General features: G+C 37.6%; 1 protein-coding gene across 3 annotated transcripts; it reads left to right on the forward strand.

Annotated features, from left to right (window-relative positions):
- The first annotated feature begins 1740 nt into the window (after positions 1–1740).
- Positions 1741–10930, forward strand: LOC132114999 (E3 ubiquitin-protein ligase ARK2C-like). Of its 3 annotated transcripts, none has more exons than XM_059523417.1 (8): positions 2110–2410; positions 6526–6835; positions 8006–8137; positions 8220–8343; positions 8472–8576; positions 8662–8757; positions 9168–9271; positions 9348–10930. In XM_059523417.1, exons 1-8 carry the CDS (start codon positions 2350–2352, stop codon positions 9463–9465), a joined length of 1050 nt encoding a protein of 349 aa, XP_059379400.1. In that variant the 5' UTR covers positions 2110–2349; the 3' UTR covers positions 9466–10930. The 3 variants fall into 3 exon arrangements, 2 of the variants coding, with proteins under 2 accessions (XP_059379400.1, XP_059379399.1); XM_059523416.1 differs by having other exon boundaries at positions 2113–2410; positions 8003–8137; XR_009425390.1 differs by lacking the exons at positions 6526–6835; positions 8006–8137; positions 8220–8343; ... (2 more) ...; positions 9168–9271; positions 9348–10930 and adding an exon at positions 3181–4069 and having other exon boundaries at positions 1741–2410.
- Positions 10931–15028: the final 4098 nt, after the last annotated feature.

Genomic DNA, 15028 nt, shown 5'->3' on the forward strand with positions numbered 1-15028 from the left:
TTTTACTTTTATTAATTGTATAATAAATAAAAAATAAAACGGATAGAATGCAAAAAGATTAGAGAAGCCATTTTTTAAGAAAAAAAAGGTGTTAGTGAATAAATTAGAATAGATTAGAATAGAGAGTGCTGAAGTTAGAGGGTCAAAAAAAGGTGGAAGAGATGTGTTTTTTGTAGATTCTTCAAACATTAATGCCTTGAATTTAATGCGAGCAGCTATTGGTAGTCAGTGCAAATTGATAAACAGAGGTGTGACGTGTGTTCTTTTCAGCTCATTAAAAATTTATCTTGCTGCTGCTTTCTGGATTATTTGTAAAGGTTTGATAGAACTGGCTGGAAGACCTGCCAAGAGGGCATTGCAATAGTCCAGCCTGGACTGAACAAGAGCTTGAACAAGGAGTTGTGCAGCATGTTCTGAAAGAAAGGGCCTGATCTTCTAGATGTTGAATAAAGCAAATCTGCAGGATCAGACAGTTTTAGCAATGTGGTCTGAGAAAGTCAGCTGATCATCAATCATAACTCCAAGGCTTCTAGCTGTTTTTGAAGGAGTTATGGTTGATGTGCCTAACTTGATGGTGAAATTGTGATGAAACGATGGGTTTGCTGGAATCACAAGCAGTTCTGTCTTGGCAAGGTTGAGTTGAAGGTGATGGTCAATCATCCAGGAAGAAATGTCTGTTAGACAAGCTGAGATGCGAATAGCTACCGTCGGATCATCAGGATGGAATGAGAGGTAGAGTTGAGTGTCATCAGCATAACAGTGATATGAAAAGCCATGTTTCTGAATGACAGAACCTAATGATGCCATGTAGACCGAGAAGAGAAGTGGTCCAAGAACTGAGCCCTGAGGCACCCCAGTAGTTCGATGTTTTGACTTTGACACCTCCCCTCTACTACTACTAGATACCTTGAAGGACCTATCTGATAGGTAAGACTCAAACCACTGAAGTGTGGTTCCTGAGATGTCCTTTGTCAGTAGGGTTGACAGGAGTAAGTTAAGTATTGAAGATTTGGATTGCGCTCTTGCCAGTCTTAGAGCTTCAACAACTGAGAGCAAGGGATTCTCAGTTGAATGTCCACTTCTGAAGCCAGATTGGTTGCTGTCAAGGAGGTTGTTCTGTGTGTGAAAGGCAGAGACTTGGTTGAAGTTATATTAGTTATTGCTCTGAATGTGGCAGTGTAAAAAAAAATTGTCTTTCCTTACAGACCTTGTGGGGTTATTTATACAACTAAAGGTTCCTACTCAAGAGTTTATTCGATTCTGAGATCTAACGACTCTTTCACCACCCTCAAAACACTAGCAACCTTTAACTTCCATGGGACCCTTTCCATTACATTATAGTATATTGAGGTTCTTTAGATTATTAAAAGTTCTTCACGTTAAGATAAGATGGTTCACTTGCAAAATAATGGTTCTTCTATGGCACTGCTGTGAAAACACCCTCCTGTAAGCTTTATTTTTAAGAGCGTATGCATCGCTAGCCATCAAGCAATCCAGCATTTCTATCTGATAATATTAATGCAGTAACCAACCCATGCATGTACACATGTCTTATTTCAGCTAGGTTGTTTTTAAATGTTTATAAAGACTATATCAACCAATGAATCGTACATTTGACTGTAAACACTTTATTTCTATGGTTTTCAGTTGCCTGCTTTTGTGTGTGTGTCAAATTGTCATAATAAAAAGGAAAGTAGTTGTGGACCAAAATATGAACATCCAAATTTTATTCATTTTTATTGTTTTTAATGCAAATAGTTTTTTTTATGAAAATACAATTCGAAGTGTTACTTTTTTTATTGCTATTTTTAATGCAAATGGTAAGACCTCAAGCTGTAAATGTCCAAGCACTTGAATAATGTTTTTTTTTTGTCTTTAATAGCTTTATATGCAACCTTTTGAATGTTTTTTTTTTTAATGTGCTGTTTTATTTTTAATTCACTGGCAGCTGTGCTAGTGTGACCAATGAAACATGGTACTGTAAAATGTTTTTGCAATTAAAGCTCTGCCAGACCAACTGTGGTGTAGTTATTGATATATAACTAATCATCATAATCATTTTGTTCGCTTTGGCGACTCAAGTGGTCAGAATATGTCTGCTGGTTTCAAGCATTGGTCAGTTTGATTCATTCGGTTCGCTCGGACGGATCGTTCGAATCGAACCTGGGTCCTCCCTCACAGGTACACATGCTTTGCGACTCGGTTCGATCGAATCATGAAGAAGAATCGATTCAATGAAGCGCCGCTGTTCTTTGTCCTCGCGGTGACTGACTGCATATGATCCCGCTGAATGTACATTATTTATTCCTCCGTTTACAATCTGTATTCATCAAACAGAAGATTTGAAGGATGGTGTTAGTTCATGTCGGATATCTGGTTCTTCCTGTCTTTGGCTCTGTGAGAAATAGAGGTATTTATAACGCATTATTACACGATCATATCACATCTTAAGGGCCTTTGCGTGTTTAATGCATGACCAATAAACCCCACGACTGATCTATATGCTGCTGTAGATCCTTACTGAGGAGATATTAAACAAAAACAAAACAAAAACATGCTATTTAGATTTAGCGAATCGGTGAGGTTTGACTCGGATCTGATGTTAGTCTGTTAGCTAGCCATTCGAAGGACGCTTTCTGCGTCAGATTTATTTTATTAAGATTTAATTAAAATCAGTATTTTTTCTTATATAATGTACATTTGGATTATTTGATAGATTTTCGATTCGTTTTATCGTGTATTTGATCGCTGAATGTGATTTTAAGGGTTTGTGAAGTTTGGTTTTACCTTTAGAAAGCTAAATATGCTAATTCAGGCCTTAGCTTAACGGACAACAAATAAAACAAAAATACATAGTTTCAGTTATTAACTACAGTCTTTTAATTTCATTTGTATTACATTTACGAATAAAATAAGTGTTTTGGGTAGGTTTGTGTCAGCCTCAGAAAGTATCTGCAGTTCATCAAACAAAAGCTAATGTGTTATTTTTGTGTTATTAACTCCGCTTAATCATCTACACCTGCGTGTTGTTCGTCTAATGAGGAAACTAGTTTTAAGTTGAGCTGCTAACTTTACCTCCATCACTGATTCCATGAAGCTTTTTTGATTTCTGTTTCTGATCTCTTGTCTCATAGTTTGATTTCATGTGCTTTATTTCTGTTCTTATCTCCTGTCTCATAGTCTATGGAGGCTGAATCTACATTCTGCATTATCAGATCATTGTGTTTTAATGATCATCTGTGTTCTGATCCCTCCTCATTTCCTATTTCCATCAGAAGACGACAAACATCTCAGATCTGCTCCCTTCCTGAGAACAAACACACACTAAAACCAGAGCTAACACATTTAGAGCTGTCTGTATGTCAAGTGCTGTAGTTTAACCCACATCAGTAGCTCTAGAAGAGTGACTTATGTATGTCCCATCCAGCTTTTGTAGTCAACATGAATGTAAATTCCTGTAAAATGGATGCATTTTGTGCTCGGATGATCCCAAAAAACCTTTAGCTGTCACCTACATAACGTGTGCTTCATTCATTGCCCTTCTGATTTTACACGATCATTCACAATCATGTTTTGAGCAAAAGCAAATAAAAAAAAAAAACACCCAATGAAGCAACTCGCCAACTAACTAACGATTGGCTACAATTGCATTGAATCTAAATTGCGTCCAAAATGCCATCCATTTGGCAGGGATGTTGATTTCCTGCACTGCTACTGAGATCCTCTATTAGAGCAATGCAAATGTCTATTGTTTGGTTGTGGTTTCTTTACCTTTTGTTCTGGTAATAGACGTCAATGCATGAATCACATTATTCATATTATTTTAATTCTACATTGAATAGACTCCAATGTAATCTTTCTGTAGTAAAGATGTACCCTGCTGTACTGTAACGTGCTGTAGCCGATGCATCTGCTCATTGAATGTTGCTTTTGTTCTGTTAACCCTGTACTGAGCATGGTGGGCCTTGCTATCGGTCAATGTTGTTTTATTTGTTGCATGGACTTATTATTATGACACAAATCCACATATACTAATATTTTTCAATAAAGAATATAGTATTTTTCCTAACCTCCAGTGTGCTTCTTGCTGATTTCCATTTATTGTCTCCCCCACCACCCACCTCCCTCTGCTGTGACCGGATTTCCTCGCTTTTTTCATCATGAGATCTCAATGAGTTGATCTGTGGTCATTTATGCTCATCACTGAGGCACTTAAAGGTGCAGTGTGCGTTCAAGATAACGGTAGACGTCCATAATTTGAATGAGATTCTACTAGATCCATTGCCAATCATGGTTTTAACGCTGCACCTTTAAGTCTTCTCAAAGAAATGATCCGGATGCAATGTTAACGTGGCCTTTCTCTGTGGTGTGTCCAGGTATATCCACACATTTCATCTCTGTGATTGAATCTTTTCTCACTAACGAGCAATAGCCACATCCCATTTCTCTGTGATGATGACACATTATACATGATTTCATCTGGTGATTTAGGTTTTAAGTGTTTTCGATTCCTTCATTCTAGAGTGGAAAGATGGATAATTTTGCTTTTGTGTGTCTCATTTTCTCCCCATTTCTACTGACATAACTTTGATATTTCCTTCTCATAATGAATAATATAAACCCATAAAATGGTGCATTGATTCATTTGCTCATTTATTTGTCATATTGTAAGTACCCAGCCGATAACTCCATTACAACTGGACAAACTCGGTCTCAAAGTCTTATGTTATTAATCCAGTGAAATATAAGTAGCGCTTCTGAAATAAGGACATTTAATTCTATGTAGCCTGTTTATTATAAAAGTAGTCTTGTGCAATAGAAATTATGTTCATTCCAGAAATGCCAGGACTTTTTATGGAGTGTAATTGTTGCTCTATACATTAATGTTCACATGTCAGCTTATAATTAAACATGCTGCATGTCTTGCCCCGGCACCAGCAAAAGCCTTGGGTTCCTTTGATGTCTGACGCTTCTGATGTCATTTTGCTTCTATGAAAGCTTAGAGTTGAAGAGATATACATCCCACTTGGATAAGTCACAATAACATGTTCCCAAGGATCAAGAGTCAGTCCTAGAAAAACATTCCTATCAGCCAATCAGATTTCAGAATTATGCGCTTTGACAGTATTCTTAACCCTTAAAGTCATTTCAGGAGTGGGCGACGGTTGAAGTTTGGAATATGATTGTTGTTCTAGAACCAACAAAGGATGTTGATACAGGAAGATGTCCTTCTTCACGTCTGTTGAGATGTGATTGACTTTGACTTTGCCAGCACATGGATATTGCTTTGGAAAATAGTTCCCACAGACATATCCAAAATCCTGTCATTAGTAAACGCAAATCCCTTTCTTGATAAGATGTGACAGGCTAACAGCTCACAAAAAAAACAGCATCTTTGGTCTAAACCCAGACCTTTACTACTCATTTGGCTGAGAATCTAAAGCAGCTGTGGATTCCTTCAGCTTTCCAGGAACGCATCACGTAGTCTTGCTTTCAGTAGTCGCTAAATTAATGTAGAGCGTTCACATCTGCTGTGCCGAGGTGAGGAGACACTTCTGCTGATATATGCATGATTATTTCCCCAACCAGTTAAACACAGCTAATTTCATTGGACAACTCACTCACAAAGTAGCCTGACAATAAAAGTTGGTGATGGTTCTGATCATAAGAAACATGTCATGTTATCCATCAGGATGTTCTACCAACTCTTAAGTTTAGGTCTATATTTGTTTAAGCGCTTCGTAACATTACTAATATAATCTTTGTTTTTAGGTTTGCGCTTTATTGATTTGGGAACCAGTTGGAAACCAAGTACCTTATTCTGCAATGAACTGACCACCTAAAAAGTTCAGTGACCTGTTGCATAAACATTTAAGATTAGTTTTACAAGATGTTTCTCCAATATCTTTTTTGATCAGCTGATGACCGAAAATGGACTAAAACTATACTAAATCTAGACTTGTCTAATTTGAACCCAAAATGTAAAACTGGCTTGACTAAATGCTAGTTGTTAAGACTAGTTAAATGTTTATGCAACTGGCCACATGATTCAAAGCCAGTTGATGTATGCCTTACCAACTAGACTTGCGCATCATGCTATTGGAAATATGACTGTTTAAGATTAAAAAAATAGGGGAATTGTATTGTAGAGAGACAAAGTGTTTGGATAGAAGTATAAGAAATATAAACTAAATTGGACAAAACTGAACCACAAAATGTGAGAGACTTGAGCTAGTTGCAAGTCTGACATAATTTACCTGTTCATACTGTCTGTCTTATATATCCAATAGTAAATTTGGTTCTCAATCCTAAACACTTAACTGCGAAAATAGCGTCCCAAACCAAAATATTAACGCGAACACGCTGTTCAAGCACAACTTGCTCACCTTCACTCTTTATTTGCCATCACACCCCACTGCTGATGATTGATTGATTTCTTCTGGAAGTTCAGGAGAGGAGGAAGGCCAGCCTCCAGCAGCGGTTTAATCCCATTCATAATTCACTTTGATGTCATTGTTGTTGCAGGATCTCATTTTAACAGGCATCAGCACAGTCATGCTACCTCTTGCCGGCATTTCCATGTAGGGCCCCAGGCCCAGATCCCTGTTGATTTCCCAATGCCCCATCCAGGACAATCTCAGACAGGAATGAGCCATCATCTCGGCCCTGCGCACCAGCCAGCTGCGGCGTTACATCCACCCATCAACCACATACCAGCTCCACCGTTCCAGGACATCCCACCCCCGCCCTTCCTACCTCAGGCTTTACACCAGCAATACCTCATCCAGCAGCAGATCCTGGAGGCCCAGCACAGGAGGATACTTCCACAGCCCAGGTATGACGCCGTGTTAAACTCATAATCAATCATATTTCACGAGTTCACCTGCCCATCCAGTCTGAATAGTTAATGGTAAACAAACTTGGCTAGTTGTCTTCGATGGAGGCTCGAACTGGAGGCTTGGCTCGAGTTCTGAATTCAACCCCCTCATTGTGCTACTGCGTAGAGGGAGAATGACAGAAAAACAGGTGGAGAGGGGGAGGTGGAGGGATGCCGGAAAAATTGTTGCTCATAAAGATGAAGATTTACAGAACTTAATGTTTAGGTTCCTTACAAACTTACGTTATTATGGCAAGATACTACAGGCACTGGTTTTGAGAATTTGGGTTATTTGGCTTTTCATAATGTTTTTTTTTTTAAATATACATTATTTGAGTGTTCATTTTATTGCACTCTTCAAAGAATGTGAGTTTCTTTTCGTCCTCTTCAGTAGCACTTACATAGACTCAATTTTAAAGTTTTATTCCTATCCTGTGTTACCCGATCTGCGGCTTTCCCACAGAATCGGGCTAATTTCAAATGGTTGCTTCTGGTTATTTATGTCCACGGGTTTAAATGACACCAATAACGTGATATTTAGCCCCTGGAATGCAAATTTTACCAAGGGAACCCTACCAAAAACATGTATTTTACTGCTTTGACAATTTGTTTTGTTTAAAGCGCTATATAAATAAAGGTGATTTGACTTTAATTGACTCTATTGACTGAGGGGTTTGCTCAGTTGTCATTCACCTTATTTATTTCAATCTGAAATTTGAGCAATTTTAACCTTGACTGTTTTATGATTGATGGAATGAAAATCCAAAATTCCCATCTTTAAAAATTTTAACTCTAATGTGTCATCAAAATCAAACAAGATTTTGGGCCAGACTTTATCAAATGTTCAGACTTCTGTTCTGGAAACGTATGCAAATTCATGCATATTTAAAGATAAAACTTGCAATTCAAAAAATATTTGCAATTCTTAAGGGAATCAATCAACTGGGCAAATACGGTGATACTGTTAGTTACATTTTTAACCCTATTAACCTGTAGTGTCTTGCTTAACTCATCTTCCATGTCTTATTGAGACATCTCATAATCCAGTAATCAATATTTGTTTTTTTCCGATATATTTTATAATCAGGTTTATCCAGCTGACTCAGGCTCTTATCATTTTCCTAGCAGGCATGCTCCAGACCGAACCCTTCCCCATTCGCAGACATTGCGGCCGCCATATGAATACCCACCATCCATCCACATCCCCCCCCCACCGCCGGTGCCGCAGCAGCCACGCTACCTTGCTGAAGGAACAGACTGGTACGTCTGCATTCAGTGACTTCATAAACTAGTACTCAGTTTGGCTTTGATTAGCTGATGCCATTCCTGTTTGTCCATCCAGGGATCTGAGTGTGGATCCAGGCCTGCCTCAGTACCACGTCTCTCCCCTCACTCAACATTATCAGCATTACCTGACCTCTCCACGACTGCATCACTTCCCCAGGAACACCACCTCGGCACAAGTGGTCAGTATGAGCCTTTCAAACACACTGCAATTATAGATCCTTACTCCAGAGTAACTGACCAGTGATTGCCTTCCATTGGTTGCCACTTATCTCTTTATGTGCTTCTTCATTGGTGCTGTCTTGCACAGGTTGTCCATGAAATCAGAAACTACCCTTATCCTCAGTTACATCTGCTGGCTCTCCAAAGCCTCAGTCCGTCTCGCCATGCATCTGCTGTGCGGGAGAGTTACGAGGTACCATCACACTAGGTGTTCTTGATCAAACATCTTCTTAATCAGTCATGTAATGTGATTTGTTAACATGTGGTTTTGATTCCAGGAGCTCCTGCAGTTGGAGGACAGACTGGGAAATGTTAACAGAGGGGCTCTGCCAGCCACAATCGAGAGGTTTACCTTTCCTCATAAGTATAAAAAGGTAAAACCACACTACGATGACATTTAAAAGTTCCTGTCAAGACTGTTATGTGTCGTCTTTGAATAATTATATTCCTTATCCTCCTGTTGTGCTGGGGTTAATTACTTAAACTACTTCTTGGTATTTTGCAAGCTTTTCCTCAATGATCATGAATTTTCTCTTTGGTCGTGAGTTTGCATGCAAAGATTCACTCATAGTTGTGATTTGGAAAGGCTGTGCCAATTTTGGTTACACTGATGTGTTGGAGTCAAACTGAGCCTCAATGGGTTTCCATGCAATTCACCAAAATTCAGGAGTGCTGGAGTATAACTGGACCTTTTATTAATTCATTGTTTATTTATGAAGTGTACGTTTCTTTTGGATTGAAAAGCATGTGCTGAAAGGCTAATAACTGATTGTGTGATTCGTAGAGAAGACCTCTTGAGCTAAAGATTGGCATGGATGAAGAGGAGCTCGACACGGATGAGAAATGCACAATATGCCTCTCGATGCTTGAAGATGGAGAGGACGTCAGGTAGTTTGACGCTCTACTCAAAACATGTTCACTGGTTAAACAAATGTCAACAAATGTTTTGTTTTTCTCTCCCCAGGAGATTACCCTGCATGCACCTCTTCCACCAGGCTTGTGTTGACCAGTGGCTGGCAACCAATAAGAAGTGTCCCATCTGCAGGGTAGACATTGAGACGCAGTTGTCCCCCGATAGCTGATGTCTCGTGTAGCATTAGCTAAAAGTCCTGTCGTCTTTCTTAGTCCCCTTGTGGGCACTTTGCCAAATGTGTGTCATCTCCATCACCTCTCACCTCTAACCTTTGCCTTCTGAGCCAACTGACGATGTAGAACGGGGAAGACAGATAGCCCTGAGTCCAGCACATGGAGAAGAACGAGTCTGTCGATGAAGCTGATTTCAGTCAAAGTGCTGTGAATGTGTGTGTGTTTGGGACGTGACCGCTGCTCGTAACGTCTCAGAATGATCTCGGATGAAGACCGACCAAATGTTCTCAGTGTTCAGTAGGTCACAGATGAAGCATTACAGCATGAACACAACAAAGTCCAACATATTACACGTGATTGGTCATGAACAGTTCATTTGTGAAAAAATTAATTGGCGAATGAGAAGCGCGTAAGAGTAGTATAATGACCCTGTGTTTAAAAAAGCTCAGTCGTCATGTCTGTAATTATCGGAGGTGATTAATTATCTTGAGCTGTTTGAAATGTGTCCACGTTTTGTGCTCGTGACGCCTCCAACGCTTAGAAACGTATCCACCAAATGCATGTTGAAGCGAAAGGTTCTTGTGACGATAGGTCAACATGCATGAGGACGTTTCCTGCGTGATACTCTACTAATCCTGAAGACACTGTGTTCTTGATGCGTCTCCGAAGTCACCACGAGTGAAATATGTACCTTAATGCCTGTAGCACAAGCACACGTTGAATAGTAACGCCATAACTCCGTGTTTCCATTCTCTCTGTGACTCGTGGTCTCGCTTGGTCGTAAAGCAGCATCTGTAGAGTCATAATGTGCATGAAACATGTTTGCTGCCATTTCTAGAGGACATGACAAGGGAGTAAAGCCATTTGTTTTATAAAAACCAAACATAAGTTTTCTAAGCTCTTCTTCATGATCATGATTTCTTCTTTTTCCTACTGTTGCCAACCTGTGTGCAGGGCTGGTTCAGCTTCTCCACATAAGTAGCTGCAATGCTGGAAAAAATTAACAAACTAGTTATTTATTGTCGTCTTAATGTAGTAAGTGGTTATTTTTGTAAATGCACTCAGTTCTAATGGGGTCGTGTGATTGTTTCTCTTTCCCTGCTTTTGCATTTGCACTCAGTTTCCTTGCATATCGTGCACTCCATCCAGAAAACTAAAAAACAAGGGAACAGACTTTTTAACAGCACAGTTTCTTTGCGTAATGATTGCCGCACTGACCACTTTCAATGTAAGTGACTGTTTATCCGTAGCATTTGAGATGTCTCTGTAGTACATTTGATTAAATAACCTGCTTGGCTTTGCTTTCGCACCTTTTCCAGAAGTCAAGTGTTCAGCTTCTTGGAAGCATTTCCTTGTTTTCAATCACTGTTTTGTAGCATTTAGTGAGCGTACGGAAGCATGTTTCCACCACTGAATAAAAAAGAAAAAGCTTGTGACTTTCTGTCTCATAATTCTGACTTTTTTCTTGCAATTGTGAGTTTATTTCACGTAATTCTTAATTTTTTTCTCCGAATTGTGAGGTAAAAACTCCAAATTGCGAGTTGTGAAGTCCAATTTTAAAGGGGGGGGGGGAAGATGGATATATTCTCAGAATTGCAAGTTATAAAGTAAAAATTGTGAGATATAAACTCGCAATTCTAAGAAAAACAGTCAAAATTGCAAGATATAAATTAGTAATTTCGAGAAAAAATAGCATTGCGAGATAAAAATTCAACATTGGGAGAAAAAAGTCAGAATTGCAAGATGTGAACTTGAAATTGCAAGAAAAAAGGTCCAAATTGCGAAATGCAACCTCTCAATTATGAGATGTAAACTCTCAGTTGTGAAGCCTAAATGTCAGTATATCTAAATGTAACCTCCAATTGAGAGATGTAAACTCTCAGTTGCGAGAATGTCAGAATTGCAAGTTGTAAACTCATAATTGCGAAATGTAAACACTCAATTGTGAGAAATATTCAGAATTGCGAGATGCAACCTCTCATTTATGAGATGTAAACTCTCAGTTGCGAGGAAAAAATGTCAGAATTGCGAAATGTAAACTCTAAAAATTGCAAGAAAAAAGTCCAAATTGCGAGATGTAACCTCAATTGCGAGACAAAAATCAGAATCTCGCATTTGAGAGATAAAATAGAATTGCGAGATGTAAACTTAAAATTACGAGATAAAATTAAATCGCAGGATTTAAATTCGCAATTATGAGATGTAAACTTGCGAGACAAATTCAGTGGTGGAAATGTGCATAGTGAGCGTCTGCTGTGTAGAGTGTGATATTTTCTCATCGTCCGTCTGCGTTTTATAGTTTACACATGATATTGTTCGTAGAAATGCCTTAAGTATTTAACAATCATAATTTATGACAAACTTACTATGGGTTATGATACCTACTATGGGTGCGCATTTAAGTTCTGAACTAGTATCGCAATGTTATAGATTGGTTTATTTATTTACGTCAGTATAACGTGTGTATAAATACCTCATTGTGCTATACTTTTAATGGGAGTGCTTTGCATGCGGTTGTACTTTAGGGGGCATAAGTGTCAAAACAAACTCAACCCCCCCCCCCCCCCCCCCCCGAGGGCGTGCTAGTATTTAGTGCTGTCGTTTTTTGGTTACATTCCATTAATGCAATTACAAAGAGTCGTTCAGCTGTGAGCTTGTAGACAAACTGTTCAATGGACTGGAATTGTTTTGCATGTCTCTTGTTTTTGCCCTCTTGGCTTTGCTGCCCTCCTGCGAACATCGTCGCTCGTCTCGTCGCTCTGAACCGAGCCAGCTATTTCAGGCCGTGAATCTGTTTTCAGTGTTTTCAGTAGTGAGGAGTGAGTTCAGCGCTTACTGTGATTGATTATAGCTGCCTGTCTTGTGCCCATCTTCAATTACAGCCAGCCATTGTTTGCTGTATTTTTATCGGGATTTAAAGTGATGCTTCCTTTTGACATGAGTAGCAGATTTCCTTTCCCTTTCTTTTTGTATCGGTACTTCATAAAAGGGGCTTTAAATGTCTGAATGCAGGTCATGTTGTGGTACATTCTAGCGTAGCTGGCGTATGTTTTTCATATTTCACATTTTAGCGCATCAGGTTATTTAGCTTCGATCCCCCAAATAATAATCTGCCAATACAGCATTGTGTTCCACAATAGACAACACTAATATCAACCGATAAGGCAGATTATCTCTTATTTCTGGTGAATTAAGTGTTTTTCCTGCCATGCAAAACGATCTGTACTAATACTTGTTATCTTCTACACACATAGATATTGTTATGCCGAAATAGACAAAAAACAAACAAAACAATGGCTTTATATTGTATGATTTGTGTTTCTAGCCTGTGTAGCCTTAAAGTCTCTTGATTTGATCCATCTCTCCAGCAGATTTTGGACATAAGCAATAGTAGTATCATGTTTCGCTAACAGACTGAACCGTAGATCCTAAAGCACAAGCTCTGTAATGCATGTCTTTCTCAGGTTTTAATATGCGTATGAGAATGGATACATATGTTCAAATATTTTACCATAAATATTTCTGATGTTTTTCTGCTGCTGACATAAAAAGAAAAAAAATAGTTGAATAACCTGCCAGTGAAAGGGAAGTGGCTCTTTGTATAAGACACTGCTGTGTGCTGTTACTGCGCAATGTTTTCTGACATGAATATTTTATAGCTCAAGTAGAACAATATGTATTGACAATATTTAAGCAATATAGCTTGGTGATTATAATGTATGATAACTAGATAAGTGTATATTGCGTAAAGAAAAAAAAGATTCACTTTTGGTGGATTTTGTACTGTATTTATTACTAATGATGATGCAAAAAGTTGCATAGCTTAACCCAAATTTTCTTTCTTTTATAATTTCTCGTCTTGTATATGACCCTTTTTGTATGTGGTTTTTTTTTTCAGATAAAATGTTGAAAATGCCTCAAAATGTTTTTCATTGTCGTTCCATGCACAGTTTCATGTCATCTACAGACTCTTAATAGTCACTCATAATTAGACTTGTTTATGCTGTGGTCAAAAGCCATTAAATCAGGAACTGAAATGTGATTGTGTAAGGATCTGTGCCAATACTTGTGGTCTTGGCCGCTTGAGAATGTGTGCACACAACGCGTGCAAGAGGTTAAGCTTGAGGTCAAAGGTGAGTGCCCCACACTAAATTCACACAGTCTCTTATACTGCTTTTAAGTGACGTATTGAATCCTATGATTGATCAAGTCTAGGAACTCATGTGACCCGTAATCAAGAGTTTGAGGAAAGCATTCCAGTGCTGGATAGCTGAACTACTGTATATTACATAATATACAGTGTAATGAATATTAAAAGACCACAACAGCTCAAGAATAACTGGTGTAGAGTATTGAGGCTCTAAGAAAATAAAAAGAAACGACTCACATTTCACACATATTGCACCACAATAATTCAAATTGTACCGTATTATAATCTATTAAAGCCAGCACTTTCTTCAATCAGGAAATGTTAAAATAAGAGGAAATTAAGATATGTTTCAAAACAAACTGGTTTCTTCATAGAAACCACACAAAACTCCTACCAAACTCAAACTGATAGAAAACGAATAGAAAAGTTTATTTCTCAGTGGAAATTAAGTCATAAATAAATAAAATAAATAACATTTACTTATCAATGCTCCAACACATAATTTGAGAGTTTGTGAGTTGATTAAAAAGCTAATCTGGGGAAGCTGTGGTTAACCCTAAGGTTGTGGGTTCAAGTCTTGGGCCGACAATACCACGACAATACCGAACCTCCAATTAAATGCAGAGCATGAATTCTGAGTATGGGTCACCATACTTGGCTGTATGTCACGTCACTAAAGATTATTTGAATAATAAAAATTAAAAAATAACAAATATAAAATGCTTCCTAAACAGATGTTATTTGTGTTTCTGCATCTCATGATTTTAGACCGATAATATATTAACCGATAACCGATATTAACTGATATTAGAGAACTGTGAGCATTTGAAAGTGTTGATAAAGTATTGAAATATTAACTTAAAATTTCAGGATTATTTTTATGATGACAGATTTTGATGCATCATCAGTTCAGTATTTAATCATTTATATATTTAGCACGAGAGCTTAAAAATAGTCTAAACAGTGTCAATATTATTTCATGTTCATTCATTTTTTATGTTTGTCCATCCAAAAATGTATTATTATTATTTTTTTAATTGCTGGATATTCAGAGAGTTCTAAATTCATATTCTTGTACAGTGGATTATTTATACCATTACAGCTTTTATTAACATTTCATATTAAGCTATTACTTTTATTTTTATTGTTAATTTAAGTTAATGTGTAGTGTTTTTAATTCTTAGTTTTAATTATTTCGTTTTAACTAGTTAATTTTAACTAGTTAGTTTTAACTAGTTTAATTATTTAGTTTTAACTAGTTAATTCGTTTTTTAATTCCTAAAAATTCAAAAACAATTATCTTATATAGTTTTATGTAATTTTTATTTAAGTTTTAGCTATTTAAGTACATTATTAAACTAAATGAAAATGAGAAATCTTCAACAACAATCAAACAAATAAATAAAACA

Source organism: Carassius carassius, chromosome 34, assembly GCF_963082965.1.
Source record: "Carassius carassius chromosome 34, fCarCar2.1, whole genome shotgun sequence".
Lineage (NCBI taxonomy): Eukaryota > Metazoa > Chordata > Actinopteri > Cypriniformes > Cyprinidae > Carassius > Carassius carassius.

What these genes read in the sequence shown, in the direction of transcription:
- LOC132114999 (XM_059523416.1), top strand. Translation starts at nt 2,350, where the DNA reads ATGGTGTTAGTTCATGTCGGATATCTGGTTCTTCCTGTCTTTGGCTCT. An exon ending in CTGTGCGGGAGAGTTACGAG is followed by an intron (nt 8,577 to 8,661) that starts GTACCATCACAC and finishes TTTTGATTCCAG; the next exon opens with GAGCTCCTGCAGTTGGAGGA. An exon ending in TTCCTCATAAGTATAAAAAG is followed by an intron (nt 8,758 to 9,167) that starts GTAAAACCACAC and finishes TGTGATTCGTAG; the next exon opens with AGAAGACCTCTTGAGCTAAA.